We start from the raw sequence: 18,883 nt of genomic DNA on the forward strand, positions 1-18,883 counted from the left end.
GGAATGAGAGACTTAGTCAAAGTCTCTAGGTTATAACAAATCCACAATTTTCTTTTTAGTCCCTGAAATTTCCAAAAATTGCAAAATAGTCCCCGATCAAAAACGAATCGGCCCTCGACTTCTAAAATCTCTGATTATCTCAAATAAAGTTCATTAAGATAATTTTGGGGCATTACAGAGTTCGATATGGTTGTATAATCATTGTTATTTCCTTTTGGAATTTATTTATGTTTTTCTGCTGATTTCTCTGATTATTTGAGTAATTAAGTTAAAATACATGCTTAAGCTTATGATTAGTAGGTGATCACGACGCGTGTCACTACAAAACAAGGGCGTGGAAACCATCACAAATCACAAGATATAACAAATGATCAAAGTCATCAAGATGACCAAAATATCACAGGTATGACATGGGAAAAAAGGATATGAAATTATTATGCAACACAAGATACTGATCATGGGTACCGTCCCGGGATTGAGGAACAACGACGTTTCTTAGCAATAATTCTCTGGTGCCAGTGATAAAAAACATTCAGTTGATTCTCCTCAACAATATATGGGTGTCGAAGAACATATAAGATGTCTTGGATTGGGAGAAAATCGACAAATTCAATTGAGAGAGAATAATTGATCGATGAGTTACAATTGGGACAATCAACATGTTAGGTATGATCTGACTTGATATCAATTAGGTGGATATGGATATCAGGGTAATATAATTCTAGACATGATTCTTTTGATAGATCATTTTTCAACATCTGATACACATGGAATTAGACATCGTGAATTTGAATATGAGTCGTCCCAATATATTTATGGTAGATACAATGAACCTGAGAGGTATTTTGATAATGCACACAATAGATTTTCCAACTCTTCAGCATCCATATGGAACTGCATTGAACATCATGACCCCGAGTATAGATCTTCAAGTACAGCTGATAGTTCTAGTGGGTATTGTGGATTCAGATATTATATCATTCGTGATGAAACACCATTACATAGTCAATCATCTCATTCTCATGATCTTTCTTCCTCCCAATCTAATCAGTATCCATATAGACAATTACTTCAATATCCAAATGTTCGAAATCAATTTGATTCACAGGATACTCAAGGACAATATACATATTATTTCGCTCCTCCGCATCACTCCTCATGGATTACTTGCAACCTCAAAAATAGTTAAACACCTATATTCACCTGTCGGAGTGAATTACTTTCAATGTCTTTGATGATAACGTTCAAATCTCATCACTGTGAATATAGACGGAGCTAGGATTTTGATTTAGTGTAGTCGACGATATACTAGAATTAACAAAGCAAAAATATATAAAATCTTCTAATCATAAAGCATCACAAAATAATTACCTTATAATTTTCCTTCTCGAGTCTTTGTGTTTTAAAATCTTTATACAATAGCTTCATTATCAACTCTAATAAATATATCTTTATCTCCAAAGTTTCTGCTATTGTTATTATTATAACTCAACATACAATGCATTCTAAAGTTGATGACTAACTTATATATACTAAAATATCAGTCAACATTAAAAAATATATAATTTGTTTCTTACAAATTTTTTCTCCTATAGATATATATAATATTATGATGCATATAAACTCCATTTTTCACAGTTATTTGACATCTATATTCAATACAAAGGAAAAAAAAATTCGATTTTAAACACAATATGTCATCACAAACAAAATACAAAATTACTTGCCTAAGTCCATTTTTTCATACCTAAATAAAAAGCTCAATCTAGAATGAAAGCAAAAAAGTGATGGCAGCGGAGCTAGGATTTTTAGTCTACCCGAGCTAAAATTTTAAGCTCAAATCTTTTAATATTTTGAATTGAGCTACCCGAGATAATACCAAATTAATCCAAAATTATTCAAAATTTATATATACAAAATTTAAAAATACCCCGGCTCATGACCAATAGCAGAGCCAAGTTTTTTAGTCTATTCGAGCTAAAATTTTAAGCTCTCGATATGTGGCTCTGCCACTATATGGGACTTGCCGGACGAATCACAACGGCGAACAGTGGAGACATTTTGAACATCTCTTGCACAGTAGAATAAGAAGACGAAGTAATTTGTGTGGTGCAGGACGAATAAAAAACAAAACAAAACAAAATTGGCTTGGTCATAGGCTCTGTGCAAGGGCTTCAAAACTTTGAGAAAAAAGAATTTTTTTTTTGCCCAATCCATGTATACTAATTTTTTTTTGGCCCAGCGTGGACACCATTGGCTCCGTGTCTGAGTGTGAATGAGAAAAATTCTCCACAGATCGAGCACTTTCTTGATCTTAATTTATGTGCCAGCAGGTGGTGAGATATATATCTCTTACTATTTAATAAAGCAAGAATAGGTGATAGTAACCATATTTGGTATTTTTATATAATTTGCCAAATATAGCCTTCATATCAATAATAAAAAATAATAACTTCTATGGGTTATTGTGTAAATTTAAAGAGTACCCCTCCAATTCTAATACACACGTTTCTCCCACATTCTTCTCAACTGCTCCTGAATTTTTGTACATGCATTTCATTAGAACAACCGACATGCACAAACATGGAGTGGATTAGTGGGAGCGACAATTTTATTATACATTAATTTCATTTCAAATTTCACACACTGTTGTTTCAACGGCACTCACATATATTATGTTACACATGCGTTGTGTCACGCCCCAGGCCCAGGCCTGGGCGACTGCACACAATGGGCCCCTATAGCAACTATTTCGTATCCGTCCTCGCTTTACGAAAATGATTAACCCAAGTTGCTATAGAAGTCCATTGTAGCCCATTTTAAACTCATTTTTAACATTTTATTTTTTTCATATGGGACAGGGGTATCACAATCACCCCTCCTTCAGAACGCGACGTCCTCATCGCTACCTAAACTCTCGATCCACCAGCACTGAGAATCTAGATGTGGCTCCTATGGGTTCAAGAGGTGGCTTCCACGCACGTAGCACTTTGCCCCGCATAGAAATTATTTTCCGAGGTCTGTCGGCTGGTGACCGTCTCTGATACCATTCTGTCACGCCCCAGACCCAGGCCTGCGTGACTGCACACAATGAGCCCCTATAGCAACTATTTCGTATCCGTCCTCGTTTTACGAAAATGATTAACCCAAGTTGCTATAGAAGTCCATTATAGCGCCCATTTTAAACTCATTTTAAATATTTCATTTTTCCCATCTGGGACAGGGGTAGGGGTGCAAACGAACCGAATCGAGCCGAATAATGATAAAATTTTAAGGCTCGAATTCGGGTCGATAAGAGTATATTCGAGTTCGAGCTCGATTCGAAGCTCGATAATTTCAAATATTTTGGCTCGAACTCGGCCGAAAATAAAGTTCGAGTTCGAGATCGGCTCGAAACATTCGAACATGTTCGTGAACTATTGCTCGGTTATTATGGTTCGAAAAGCTCAAAATATTCGAAAAGGTTCGAAATTTATATATATTTATTATATAATTATATTATATTAATTAAATATTAAAGCTCGTGAACTATTCGCGAACTATCGAATAGAATAATTTTGGCTCGAGCTCGACTTGAAAAAATGTTCGAACATGTTCGAATTCGGCTCGAGTTCGATAAGCTTGAATGCGAATCAAATATTTATCGAGCGGGCTCGTAAGACTCACGAACCAGCTCGGTTCGTTTGCACCCCTAAACAAGGGTATCACATGTTGCGTGTGTGTGGTCGCTAGTTACTATATTATTAAGCGGGAGGATGCTAGAAAAAACTTCTTTGGTGTGGCCATTTGAAAATTGCATTGTTCACCCTTAACTTATTCATAAACAATAGTCTCACAAAATTTTAGCTTTTGATTAACTGCTTATTTAATTTAAAAAATAAAATTTCAGATAATCACGTGTGAAATCATGTGTTAATTAACCCACGTATCTCTCCCACATGGATACGACTCCTCAATTAGGGGAAATCGCATATATTACCTCTGTATAATCTCACGTTTGCTGATAACCCCTTATGAAAGTTTTTTAAGCTAATAACCCCTAGTGATTCTAGATATGTATCATGCACACTCTTTTCAGCTAAAAATAACGAAAAAATGACGAAAACGCCCCATGCTTAAAAAAATAAAAATATTAATATAAAATAATTATATATAAGTTTCATAGTTATTTAACTAAAATTTGATTATTTTATTCAATTAAATATAAAATTATAAAAAAAATTAATTTAATCATTTTTTATGTAGGAGTATTTTCGTCATTTTTTAGCTGTAAGGGTTTGCTTGCTACATATCTAGAATCTCAGGGGTTATTAGCTTAAAAAACTTTTATAGAGGATTATCAGCAAACCCAAAATTTCACAAGGGTAATATATGCAATTTTCCCCCTCAATTAACTTCTCCTTCCGAAACCATAACGTAATAATTAATAGTCCAAATAAAAATCCATAATTCTAACAAAAGAAAACCGAATGTCTCTTCTCAACTGCAAGTGCTTTCATGTAGGAATTAATAGTTATTCATATTTATCGTTTTGCTTAATTCTTTTGATTTGATTTTTTATGGATTCGGAAATTAAATTATACAAAAAATTCCTCCATGTGTTTCCCTGTTTCTTCTCCGGTGTAAGGTGAAGGTATTCCAAAAAGTGCGCTGGTTTTTCTTAATGAGATGCACAAACTCTGATTTGTATTCCGGATAAGAATTTATTTATTTTTTTATTCTTTTTGGCTTTTTAAATTTTTTTTCTAAGTTTTCTGTGAAAATGATGAATTTAAAGAATCATAGTATCTATTTTTTTTGTGAATGAAAGTTGAATATGATTTATTTGTTGTCTTACGTTGTGTTTATTGAGATTAATTATATATAGATATATTTTTAGTTTGTATTTGTAAAATTGAGATTGTGATTTTTATTGAAGAATGTAAATTATAATTAATCAACATGTAAATTATTTTAACTAACCAAAATTATTGAGTATAATATTAGTTATTTTTAAAACAAAAATTAATAAATTGAGTAAAAAAAAGTTTTCAATGAATAAGGATAAAATGCAATAAAATGAAATGTATTAATCCTATTAAATTATTCGAATTTTATTCATGTTTTATAATTTTTAAATTGATTTTTCATATATTAAAATCAAATGAAATGTATTAAATAATCTTAAAGTATTTGAAATTTCTATTCATGTTTTATAATTTTTTAAATGTGGTTTTCATATATTATTTTTTGGGAAGTAGAAGATATTAATGTAATTTCTCAATTGGAAAGATAATTAGTTAAAAAAAGATTATTTATCACACCTTTTATTTGTGATAAATCATCAAAATTTAAAGTTTAAATTAAGTAAATATAGATGAACTTTATGAGTTAATACGACCATAAAAAAACAAGTAAACGTGAGATTGATAAAATTATTAATATAATCTTATGCTTATAATAGCAATCTTAATGGTCATCGACCAAATGTTTCTCGGATTTGTACACTAGATCAGGTTCAATTTTTAAAATTTGTAGTTAGATCTCTATTTTTTTTTATTATTGTCATCTTTCCAAAATTTTTATGAGTTCTTTATTTTTTATGAGTTTAGTTTAATTTTCTCAGCAGAATTTTTTGATAGCACTTATAAATAACTACTCATTTTATTTCCTATTTGCTGGAATTTTGATGGTTTCAAACAATGAAAACCTATTATCTACCGTTGTCTTTACATTGTATAGTGAACGTGGAGATCGAAAATTGAAAGTCAATTTCTACTGTTCTTGATTGCCAATGACCATAGAGTAAATTTTGTGCTCCACTCATTTAAATTTTCTACTGAAAAATGTAACATCTCCTGTTAGCATTTTTCATTTTTTTTTAATTTCTTCAAGGAACAACACTAAATTCAAGAGTATCGAGTCGCCTACCAAATTGGAAACTAAAGTTTCATATGGATTGATTGGACAGAATTTTTTAATACCTAGAACATCATAATATTACAATCTTTATAGATTAATATTTATAGGTTAAAGATATAAAATGTGTTACCCTCATGAACATCACACATGCAATACGTGTACATCGTCTGCTAGTATTAGCATTATATATGATAATATTCTGATCCAAATTTACATAATTATTAAGTTATCGTACTTTTAAAAATCACACCAAACACAACATAATTATCTCAACATATAACTCCTCTTCTCTTATCAACCTTTTATCAATCAACTTACGAATCATTTAATTATCTTAATTATCTCATCATACGTACCAAACGCACAAAATCTCCCACATAAGAAAGTTGAGTTGATGATTTTCTGCGCTTAAAAAATCAATTGAGGAGCTTATACATAAATAAACATTGAGATAAGACGGGGAACCTTTAACATGTAAAGTTTGAACGAGGACTGTCCGAGAATTCAATTGTGTTTGATGAAAGTAACAATACCCTCCAAGTAGAGTTAAAAAATGACAAGATTACGAACAATCAATCTACCAGGAATTAATACACGATTTGGTATTCGTAGCGCTCAAGACTGCTTAAAACTGCATGTTTGAACGTAAAAGATTGCAAACAAAAGATTGCAATCATTAAATAACTTCATTATTTAAACACAATCATCGATAGCAGGAGAATTGGTACACAACATTAACATATTGGCATCGGATCCATCCACGAAAGGATTGGCAGTATCTCACAATGGCTCCATTGCACTAATTACAGGGGGTGAATTCGACATGGTTTTCTCCATGTAAGCAACACCTATATATATACATGATTGTATGGACATATCATACAGATACACAAACGATGACCCTCAGGCGTCTAAAAAAGCCAGTTCTCAGGTGTGTCCTGTTTTCATTTCTTCACCCCTTCCTCTCCATTTGCATCTTTCCTTTTCATTTTCAGGGATCTCTGTCGATGCACTCGCTTAGAATTCGGGTCCACAAGCAGCAACCGTGACATAACATAGGATAACAGCTCCTCACGATGTGAGAATGTGAAGTCCAAGTGTGCATACTCGAACTCATTAAATGAAACATCGACTCCTGCATCTTTCATCAACCTGAAGTGTTCTCGTACCATAGAAGGTTTGACCACTTTGTCTTTCCTGCCCGCAACAAGATCGACAGGAATGTCGATAAGCCTATAGCATTCTCCCAAGTCCAATGGCTCAGGAGACCCATAAACATCCATATTGGAGGCAGGATTACCGTAATCGAACATTGTGAACTTTCTTGAGTGTTTCATTTGAGCCAAATGAAGCGCTACTCGAAACGCAACCCCGGGCATGTCATCCATATTATAGTGTGGCAAACCTAAGACTCCAACCCAGTTCGAACTGTCCCCACCAACAACATAACTCATTAGAGTTTGTACCAATCCCCCAACCGCAGGTAAGTTGTGGAAGTCACGAGCCAATTTATTCAGCAACATACGAAAAAATCGAGTGGGAATGTAGAAAGCTGACAAGAAAGGTGCTAAAAGAGGGGCAAACAAAAGAAACAGGCTCTCTACTGTTGTGAATATAAGTGTAGAGTCATGGTGAAAGCCAGCTGGTGAAAGGAGAATCAGCCTCGAAAGTCGATGGGGCTTCTCATCGATCCTTCGTGTTAGAACATACATTAGAATACCCGCTCCTCCTAGGCTGTGACAGATTGCACAAATTTTATAAGGTTGATCGGTATTGTTTTCTTCCTCCAGAGATTCGAGGGACTTCAATTCTGAGATCTTAATTTCATGTATCTTCTCTATCATCGCAGGGATATCTTCAATCCCATGCTCATTTATCGAGTACGTCCAATACCTACATCAAATGCAATCAATGGGTACGACTGAATTTAAGAGACAAAGGAGGTCCTATACAAATCTTTAGATATGTCACATAAATAAAGATTGATTTATTATGGAGATCTTTTCTTTTATGAATTGCAGACTTCATGACAAAATCTGATGGAGATCAAACATAAATCCTGCCATTTGTCTATAAAGAGATTAAATCTCCTATAAGCAATTAGCAACGAGAAATCAGGCTCTTACTGTCGCGATGAGATATTTTTGTCGACGTGCTCTCTTGAAACCAGCCCACGAAAATTTCCCAGAAAAACATCATACCCTGGAAATGGAAGAATGAGATTCATTAGTAAATTATAATCAAAAGTTATTGGGCCAAGTTGATCATCTTCGATCATGAATTCCCAAACACAGGTATTGAGATGGGATGCAGTGCAAACCTTGATCAAAAGCAGCGAAGGCTGGAGAGCCAATCACCCCATTAGACACCCACCTATCGAAAAGCTACTGACGTGAGAGCATATCCAAAGAAGTTAGAAACAGCAAGAATATAATAGGATTGGATGTGCTCAACATGGGGCACTAGGAGAGACATCTCCATAAACCAAGACGAAATGCCATTAGAAGTTTAATTAAGAAGCGAGAACTACTGATAAAATACGAGAAAAAGAATAGTAATTCATAACCGAAAATTGCTACTCCAACTATGTTGCATAGATACGGATACTGGTATCGGATCGGATACGATTCGGGTACGGCGTTACAGGAAATTTTGAAAATATAGGACACGATACGGCTAGGATTAAAAAATAAATAATATAAATATATATATAATATAAAGCATTAAAAATCCTAGAGATAGGGCAGCTGAGGTAGCGGCGTGGGGCAGCTGAGGCGGCGGCGTGCGGCGGAACAGTTCAGAAGTGGTGTTGGTGATGATCGATGATGAGAAGCAGAAAGAATGAAAGAATGGGGTGCGAGCGGTAAGGACTAGAGAATGGAGAAGTAACGGACTGAGATAGGGCTTTTTAAGCCCAATTAAAATTAATATATTTATTAAGAAGTCCTTATAAATTTATTATTTTTCAATTGAACTCTCAAAACTTTAAATTATTTATAATTTAGTCCAAACTTACCCAAAAACGTACCCGGGCCGTACCCAGACCGTATCCAACCGGTCAAACTTGAAAATGGTCAACGACACAGGTTTGACCGTATCCGACACGCGTATTTGCGTGTCGTACCCGTACCCGATACTCCAAAAAAAAAAATTCTGCAGTACCCATGTTACATAGTACTCCAACAATAAAACCCAAGCATATCATCAGATCAGTTGGTCACCAGAAAAATAAACGAGCAAGAAGCTTTGCTGGTAATCTCTTAGCATGAAAGAAACTACCATTACTGAATGACCCTTTGGAGACAACCCAGCCGGAAGAGATCTCATTCACTACCACAAAAGAAGTAGCCACCATAACATTCAATTTTTCCAATAATGTATACAAAAGTTCTACCTGAAAACGCAGTCTTAGGTTCTGGCACTAAAAGAAGCATGTGTATCTAAACTTCACAGTATTTTCTTCCTAGCTCACAAAAGATTTGGTGGTACACCTTCTCTTATGAGTAGCAATTTAGTCCCCAATGCAGAGCAGAAACCAGATAACAGAAACAGAAAATGAGATATGCATGTGACTTGTTGCACCTTTTGACACATCTATGCCAGAAAATTTTACATGTGACTTGATCCAAGAAAATTCAAACAGTTGAATGAGCTAGATCAAACTTATCCACAGATCAGTGCTTTCAATCGTTGACAATCAAAAAGTAACAAATTCTCAGAGAAATCAAGTCAAACAATCACCAATTGAACATTTATCACAACTAGATTAATTAGCAAGCTTAATGACAAAAAGAATTTTACAAACAAAGCAACAAAGGGTCAAAACTTTCGAGTGGACCACAGGAGTTTGAACCTCATTTAAATAGCAAGAATGACACACACCTATAAAATCATAGATCCAAAGAATAAAATTGCAATTACATCAGATAGGTGATACTATTGAAGAAAAAGCAACGTCAAGAAGTTGAGGGGCAAAATATATAAGTTTCATACTACACCCATTTTCGACCACTAATCCAAAACATACTCACCCCATAGATGAATCTAATATTCCATGTTGCAGATATACTACTTTTCGAGCATCTCTCCTGTAACAGCCATTTTCAAGCATCAAATTGCAATTTTAACGAATAACTTCATAACTCGCATTACAACAACAAAACATGAAACAACACTGCTTCTATGCATCGACACGTACCTTGGGATCCTTTCCAAAAGAAGAACATAACCATCAGCAGTAACCACACGAATAGCTTCATATGGATACCTGAAACATATCAGACATCCAAAAGCTTATTTAGGTGCGCAGATAAACATAAAATGCACAAAACAAGTAAAAACATGAGCACGAGAGAGTGTGACGAGTTTAAGAAGAAAAAGGGAGGCAAGCTAGAGAGGACACCAGATTCAAGTCCTATTGTATTAACTTGATTTTAGCTTTGTAAAAGATGCAAGACTGCATGTATAGACCAATAGATCAATTCGTTTCTTCACATCATCTCACAGAAAAATCAACCCATATATATCAAGATAATGAATAAACCACCTTAAGTTCATCTAGATTTCACAATTCTCTCAACCAATAAGACCCGCCAAGACCAATGAAAATCTGTGTTTCTTTGCCTAACTTGGGAAGCAACATGTACGCTAAAAAATAATCCACATGAAATTCCTAAATCAAATCTACCACAGCAGCTCAAACATGGATTCAGAAAATGCTATTCTGTTAGAAAATCAATTTTCTGCGAAATCAGGTCGAGAAATTGAGTCTTGGACAGTATTAAGTTAAGTCAAAGCCCTCTTACCCAAGCTCCGTTATAACATCTCGACATGTCCGAGCATCTGTATTGAGGGAGTTGCGAAAAGTTGTCTTCCTTTCTAAGGGAGTTGGATCATTATCTGAGAGAACAGCTGCAGGGACGGCGATGTCCAATCCATCACCAGGAGTATCTTCACTCCCACCGCCTCTAGAAGAGAACCATATAAATACCCTTCTGATTGTGTCCGCAGGAGCTAGAAGGCAATGGGCTGCCTTGTGAACATTATCAAATATAGACTCAATGAAGATCTCTATACCAAGGTGGAGATCCTAAAAAACATACACAGGTCAGGGTGCATGTACTTAAAAACTAGGCAGTTGCACAAGGAAAATGCTGCTGTACTTTGTTCTCTCCAAAAGTGCGTCATCTAGCAAAATAAATATTTCTTTGTTCATTTTTCAGGGTCTTAAAACATTTTCACAACTAGGTGTTGTCTCTCATTCTAATCACATGCACATCAGATACCTTTTCTTCGTCCCTTGAATATTAGGTTTGGGAAACGTGGTGAGAACGATGCTTAGTCTGCATATTCATTCACAGGATGTTTTAGATTTTGCATGTCCTCAAGTTTATGGTCAGTGAATTCTCTACATTCATGCACATTCAACTTTCAAGTAACAAGTATGTAACGAGCAAAATCATTGAGTCCTAATGCTCATGCAACAGTTAGGAGGTTATGACTATGTCAGAAGACATTTAACTCTTGAAATCTACAGCTAGCTACAACATGTTCTCAAACAGGAACGCAAAGGCTCATGAAACTAACCTCAACAACACCGCGTCTGCGATCAGTGGCCCGCTGGACGACGTGATCCTTGAGGCTTTGAAACCTCCTAGGAGAATGCACTGTTAAAGGCCGTTGGTTTCTGGCTCTAACAGGGGTTTCAGGAGCTTGATGAGACACCAAATTAAAAAATTTCTGTGGAATACCCAAAAGAATTCTCAAGGGGAGCAGAAGCCATGAAAGCACTAGTCTAACCCAATGTCTCCTCCGATCCACTATCTTGGGGAAACTGCTTTCCCTTGAGAATCGGGAACTCTGCGATAAAGGAGAATTAGGATAAATAATGTCGCTATCTTCTCCTCCAGATGAATAATCTACACTTGACGACGTATCGGAATCAATGGAGAGTTGGTGGATAAATTGATTGAAAGATGATGCACCGCTGCAATCATTCGACGTCACAATATTACAAAACATATTTATCATGCAGCAAAGTTCACGCACCATATCTGTATGAGCTATATACCAGATACAGGTGATGTTTATCATGAACATTCAATATAGAAGGTGATGTTTATCATGAATATTCAATATAGAAATAATATAAAACCTTATAGCTACCATAAATTTTATCATCCTGTATTTATGAAAATAAAATGTTGGTGGAAAAAAGAAATTCTAGAAACTTATACAATCATATTCATTTAGAATTTAGAATTTCTTCATACATTCATTAAGAATTTCTTTAATTTCCAAGGGAGAACACATGCATTCAAAAGCATGCATGCAGAAAGTTAAAATATATATATCTATTACTATCTATTACTATTTAATAAAGTGAGAGGATGTTATAGTAACTGTTTTTATACTTTTAAGTGAATTTCCAAAATTACCCTCCACTTAATAAAGTAATTTTTAATTAAAAAAAATCAAATGTGTTGATTTTCAGATTTTGAAAAGTAACTCCCACCATGTGTTTAACTGTTTGAGGATTTTTTTTAAAAAAATAAATAATAATATTAATAATAATAACAACAACTATTACATATATTTTATCTTCTATAATATCTATTACTATTTAATAAAGTGAGAGGATGTTATAGTAACTGTTTTTATACTTTTAAGTGAATTTCCAAAATTACCCTCCACTTAATAAAGTAATTTTTAATTAAAAAAAATCAAATGTGTTGATTTTCAGATTTTGAAAAGTAACTCCCACCATGTGTTTAACTGTTTGAGGATTTTTTTTTTAAAAATAAATAATAATATTAATAATAATAACAACAACTATTACATATATTTTATCTTCTATAATATAATTTAATAATACATATACATATATTAACAAACACACGCATTGCAAGTGCAAGTCGCTAGTATATATATATTGAAGAATCCGTCGCATCTAGAGACTTACTTCTCCATCCAGCGGGGGAGTCGAGGTCCGCGAAAAGTTGGCCTAAGCTCCCAACCATGAATACCTTCAAGTATTGAAGTCTTTCCAGGCAACATAGCCAACAATAATGCTGACATTCCATTAATCAGCCTCACAATATTATTAAGTGATTCATAAGTGATTGTCTTGACAGACCTGAGAAAGTGCATTAACAGGGACAAAAAATTAAAAATCTTAGGCATTTACACATATTGCAACAGTAGCAAAAGATATCAAAACAGAGTGCGCAGCTACTTTAAAGGAGAACAAGTGGCTCAACAGGAAATCATCTAAAAGTTTAGGAAGTTCAGAAAATCATTGTTGTAGGTGATCCACACAGGCTTAAGTTATATGAGAAGCAATTTTAAAAAGATCAACCCCTTGTGTCTGTTTTCAGTGCACCATATTTCAACACCTGATAAAACCTCTATTTTGCTTAGCAAGGGTGGGCATATTTTGACAACAATCCTAATATATCACACCACATCATCAACATAAGACATATTCGATAAAGCAGCTAATCTTAAAAAAAAAGATGAAATATTACAAAGAAATAGAACAATAAAATTGGTTTTAGACGGCATTTCTAAGCTGTATGACTTGCAAATGCTTCAGAGCGTTCAGTTCCTTTCCCTTCAACTAACATACAAGGAAAGTAGTACATTTTCGAAGGTAATTTCAGGCATGCATGCATGGAAAATAATTGAATTTACCACAACAGTTCTTGTTTTACGTTTTAAACCTAAAACATTTATATAATCTGGTCGTATTACCTTGCATCTTAAATGCTCCAAACACAACGAATTTTCCAACCTTTTCCCTCTACACAAGTCAAAATTTATCCCATATATTGTTAATAGTTAGATTTTACATTGTAATTCTACAAACCTCGAGGATCCATTACTATCAACAACAATTATTTTCATTTAATTTATGTCACAGAAACAAAATCCCTATCATCCGCTGCTACTTGATAGAGGGAAACCAAATTAACGACACCAAAAAACCACTGCATTCCACCACGAACGTAAACCAAAGTTGGTAATGGATCAACATCAACACACTTGAAAACAGCAAGAAAAAATCGCCCACACAACAAGAATTTGTTTTCCGCCATTTCACAGCCCATGAAAATAAAAAATGACAAAAAAACGACAGTTTCCCAATAGTGATATAACCCTAAAATCAGAGTTTTTTCAAAAAAAAAAATCGAAAGACGAGAATAATGTATGGGGAGAAAAGGGCAGATAAGATAACTCACTCTTTCGTAACGGCAATAACATTGTCAACGACCCTTTGCATCGCAGCTGGGATTCTGTTCGTATCAACACAATTAAATCAACCAATATAATATATTTCCCTATATGAACACCAGATCGAATCGCGGAAGCAATCGAAAACGTAATCAGTCGGTAACGTGATTTTGTTTTTTACGCCGTATTTTGGACGTCGGTGCTGGGAGTCGGCGTAGGAGAACGGGGGCCGTGTCACCACGTGGTATTCTCCTATTGGTCGTCGGTATATGCGGTGTCTCGATTTTGTGGTACGTGGACGTGGCCTTTGTTGCTGCATATGTCTATGCAGTTTTGTATATTTTTTAATTTTATTATAATAATTATAATTATAATATAATTAATAATTAATTTGATTTATATTTAAATAAAAATTATAAAAAATATAATGAAGTGACCGCTGCGGTCTAAATTGGTAATTTTTTTTTTTGAGAGTAAAATTGGTAATGTTTTACTTATATAATGTAACTGTAGTAAGATGTTACATTCTTATTTGTAATCATGGTTCGCAGAAACGGTATTGGAACAGCTGTTCCGGAATTGGACTCTCCACCTTTACTTTGTTCCAGAGCTTGAACGGAGCTGTCTTGAATCCGCGTTTTAGAGGGAAAAAACGGGGATATAACGGTGAAATAGCATCGAAACGGTGGAACGGGTAAGGTTGGATGGGTTCGGGTCGGGTTGATGAAAATAAATTTAAAAAATGTCTCAAACCGAAACCGATCCGAACGCGAACCAACCCGAAAATCGCCAACCCGAACCCGAACCCGAACCCGGCTAACCCGACTAACCCGATCAACCCAATTTTTTTTAAATTTTTTTAACAAAATAATTAAATAAAAATTCAAAACACACAATAATAAATAGTAATATTTAATTTAATCACATAAAAACTAAATCTAAACTTATATATAATTTAAATTTGAAAGTATAGTTTAGAATATTTAAAGTATATACTTACTACAAAAAATAAAAATTGTACAAAATAAACATTAAATGACTAAAATCTATTATATTAATACACAATAAAAAATTTTCAAACATACAATGTATAAGAATGTAGCAAATCTTTCTTACTTTTATATAAAAATAATAATATTAAAAATATTCGGATCATCTCGGGTCAACTCGGGTTGACCCAAACCTAACTCTAACCCGATTAATTTTTTCGGGTTAGCTTTCGGGTCAACCCGATTCGACCCAAACCCAAAAATCCCTAACCCTAACTCAATATTTTTCGGATCAACTCGTGTCGGATTGGCGGGTTGAGTTGAGTTTTGACAACCCTACGTTTGCCCTAATTTTTTCCTTGTGCTATGTGTGACTGTTTCGGTGTGTTGACGAAAGAAAGGAGAGAGACGGTGGGATGAGAGAGATGATAGAAATGGGCCGGGCCTAAACATTTTTTTGTTTTTATTTTATGTTTTATATTATATTAAAGTTTATTATATTATAATTATAATTTATAAAATATGAGTTATTATTTAGAAAATAATTTTATTATTTCATGTATATAAATATATAAAATGAAAATAATTTTTTAATTTATATATAATATATATTTTATATAATAAAAAATTAAAAATAATTCTATTTTATTTCAAATTTTTTAGTTCTCGGTTATAGTATTAGAGGAAATTTACCTTCACAATTTTTACTCAACTAAATTCTATTTAAAATCATTGATTTATTTGTATGTATAGGTTTATTTAAAACTAATATATTTATATATATATTATGCAATTTGGAAGACATTTGATTTATTGATTTTTAATAATTCTTGTATTTTATACTTTTTTTGAGGGACTTTATTTTATACTTTTATTATCATCATTATTATTAATGTAATCTATATATTTTTTATATTAATTTTCTATATATTATATTTTTTTGTTTTTTTAATACGTTCCACGACCGTTCCATGAAATAACATTATAACTGGAACGACAGTGTCCGCGACGATCGCCGCGACCGTTACTGCGAACAATGTTTGTAATGGTGCAATTATAAAAATAAAAAAAATACAAAATATCGGCATATTAAAACTCAGTTTGAATAAGTATTTATTAAATGAATTTTTTTAAAAAAAATTATAAAACATTTTATAACTTGTTTTGAAAATAAATATACATTTGAACAATTATTTTATTAAAAAATTAAAAATAAAAATTAGAGTGTTTTCTTTTCCATCATTGTTTTAAATTTAAAAAAACATCATAAAACATATATCAATCAATTGTTATTTAAAAATTATACTTGAAACATATTTTTCAAAAACATTTAAGGAAAATCTTGTCCAAACTAGGGGTGGGATCGGGTGAGGACCCGTCCCGTCCGGTTCCTCCTACCCAATCACCGTTCCAAAAATAATTGAGATACTTTTTTTCTTTAGATACCGTATCCCACACATTTCATGACTCGAATGTTCGAGATCTCGTCGGGTAGGGAGAGGAAAACCCGACATGTTTAAGGTTTTGTTCAAAAACCCAAAAAATTTGTTTTTATTTTTTAAAAAAAATTACTAATTGGAAAATTATATTTCTAAAGAAAATATAACTTTTTGTTATATATAGAAGATATTTAGGTGATTGATTTAATGGTAATATGTTTTTGTGAAATATTACCTCTACTCTATAAATAGAGATGTATAGTTGAAATGAGAACTAATTGATTTCACTCATCTTTTCTCTATTGTATTTCTCTAGTCTTTGATTCTCTTCTTCTTTTTTCTCCAATAAATTTATAACACGTTATCAGCACGAGTGCTCTCATCAAGGTAGGAAAAAAAATATTATCATCATTGTATGAATGCTCTCGAAGAAGCACAATATTTAGATCTTATATTGATGCTCCTCGAAATCGCATAAATTTTATTTTTTATGTTCATGCTTCCAGTTAATTATTGATGCTCCTGAAGAAGCATTTCATTTAATTTTATGTTGATGTTTTTGATGTAACACAACATGTTCTTATATTGATACTTGATAGATTTACGGATACAATATAATAATTTAATCTATCAATATTCCCGAAGAATATTGATACACGATGTAAAATTGCCAATATTGATAGATGATTTAAGATCTGACAATATTCCTGAAGAATATTGAATTGATTGCATGATATATTAATATTCATCAATATTTCGGAAGAATATTGATTTGATTTTAACAAACTAGTCAAACTTATGATTTAATAATATCAAGCACATTATCTTTTTTCATCGTCAATCAATATTCCAAAACATTATTGATATGATATTTATTAGTATTCGTAAAGAATATTTATCAAATATCGAAGATCTATCAATATTTCTGAAAAATATTGATTTTATATCTATCAATATTCCTGAAGAATATTAGAGCTATAATTTAAATATCTAATACTGATCTATCAATATTTCTAGTATATATATATATATATATATATATATATATATATATATATATATATATATATAAAATCTAGCAACAATCCTGAAAAATATCCTGAAAAATAACCGATGAATGATATATCATCTAAAAATTGTCAATATCTTGAAGATATTGAATTTAAATATTTATACACGATAAAAAATTTATCGATATTCATAAGTTTATTGATATCGTACATAAGATTTGTTAATGTTCTCGAATAATAATAAAATAACATATAAATCTGCTAACATTCTCGAAGAATTTATTTATTTTAAATTATAAATATATATTTATGTTGTTTTTTTGAAAAACACATGTTGTAATAAATATTATATTCATATATTCAAGTATGCTTCAGAAGAAGTATAATTCAAAAGATTTATATCGATATAAGATCTATCAATATTCATGAAGAGTATAGACATAAGATAAAAAAATCTATCAATATTTTTGAAAATTATTTATTAGGTTTATCAACAATCATGAATAATATCGATAAAGATATATCTATATATATTCATGTAGAATATTGATATAAAATATAAAAAATTTTCAATATCTCTTGAACAATATTAACCAAAATCTAAATATTTATCAATATTTATGCATAATATTGATACAAGATATAGTATATATCAATTTTTTTAAAAATATTGATGCAAAATAGAAGATGCATAATATTCTCAAAAGTATTGATTTAAAATTTATCAATATTCTTGAAAATTATTGAACTAATATACAAAGTTTATTGATATATATCATGAATGATATTGATATAATATATAATATTTGACCGTATCTTGGAAGAATATTGATCAATGATTTAAAATTTGTTAATATTTTCGAAGAATATTAAACTTAGTACTCTCGATATATTTATCAAATTTCTTGAAGAATATTGATTTGAGATCAAAATTTTGCAATATTTCTGAAAAATATTGATCTATAATTAACAATAGAATAGTAAATAAAGAGCGAATAATATTGAAAGTTGCCTGATTGATGTGATTCGTTCCCTTCAGTGAATGAACATAGTTTATATGTTGTGTTATGTTTAGATTAAATTTTCAAGGAATATGATTTTTTTTATTTTACTAGAAGTGGAGTATATAAAGATTACAAAATATCGACATGAATATTTGGAAACTATATGTTTCAAGTATTCTAAACAAATATTAATACTTGTAATACGATAAATAAATAAAAATATCGTAATCAAATATTGTACTGCATGTACATTGATTTCTCATATCCCTATTTAAATAATAACGTACATGAAGTATGTTAAAAGATTT

General features: G+C 32.1%; 1 protein-coding gene across 1 annotated transcript; it reads right to left on the reverse strand.

Moving 5' to 3' along the window:
• Window positions 1-6,581: 6,581 nt before the first annotated feature.
• On the reverse strand, window positions 6,582-14,428 carry LOC140882212 (uncharacterized). The gene is made up of 9 exons (XM_073288058.1): window positions 14,142-14,428; window positions 12,863-13,036; window positions 11,488-11,887; window positions 10,707-10,990; window positions 10,100-10,168; window positions 9,933-9,989; window positions 8,222-8,274; window positions 8,028-8,103; window positions 6,582-7,794 (listed from the first exon to the last, which is right to left on the reverse strand). Exons 1-9 carry the CDS (start codon window positions 14,180-14,182, stop codon window positions 6,846-6,848), a joined length of 2,103 nt encoding a protein of 700 aa, XP_073144159.1. The 5' UTR covers window positions 14,183-14,428; the 3' UTR covers window positions 6,582-6,845.
• Between the last annotated feature and the right edge of the window lie 4,455 nt (window positions 14,429-18,883).

The sequence above is a fragment of the Henckelia pumila genome, chromosome 2 (genome assembly GCF_033568475.1).
Source record: "Henckelia pumila isolate YLH828 chromosome 2, ASM3356847v2, whole genome shotgun sequence".
NCBI lineage: Eukaryota > Viridiplantae > Streptophyta > Magnoliopsida > Lamiales > Gesneriaceae > Henckelia > Henckelia pumila.

Bases quoted from the DNA above. Each gene is read 5' to 3' on its own strand.
- LOC140882212 (XM_073288058.1), bottom strand. From the start codon at position 14,182: ATGCAAAGGGTCGTTGACAATGTTATTGCCGTTACGAAAGA. The intron at 10,991-11,487 runs GTTAGTTTCATG...TATGTTTTTTAG, and splicing joins GCAGACGCGGTGTTGTTGAG to GATCTCCACCTTGGTATAGA. The intron at 10,169-10,706 runs GTAAGAGGGCTT...GATATGTTTCAG, and splicing joins GATGTTATAACGGAGCTTGG to GTATCCATATGAAGCTATTC.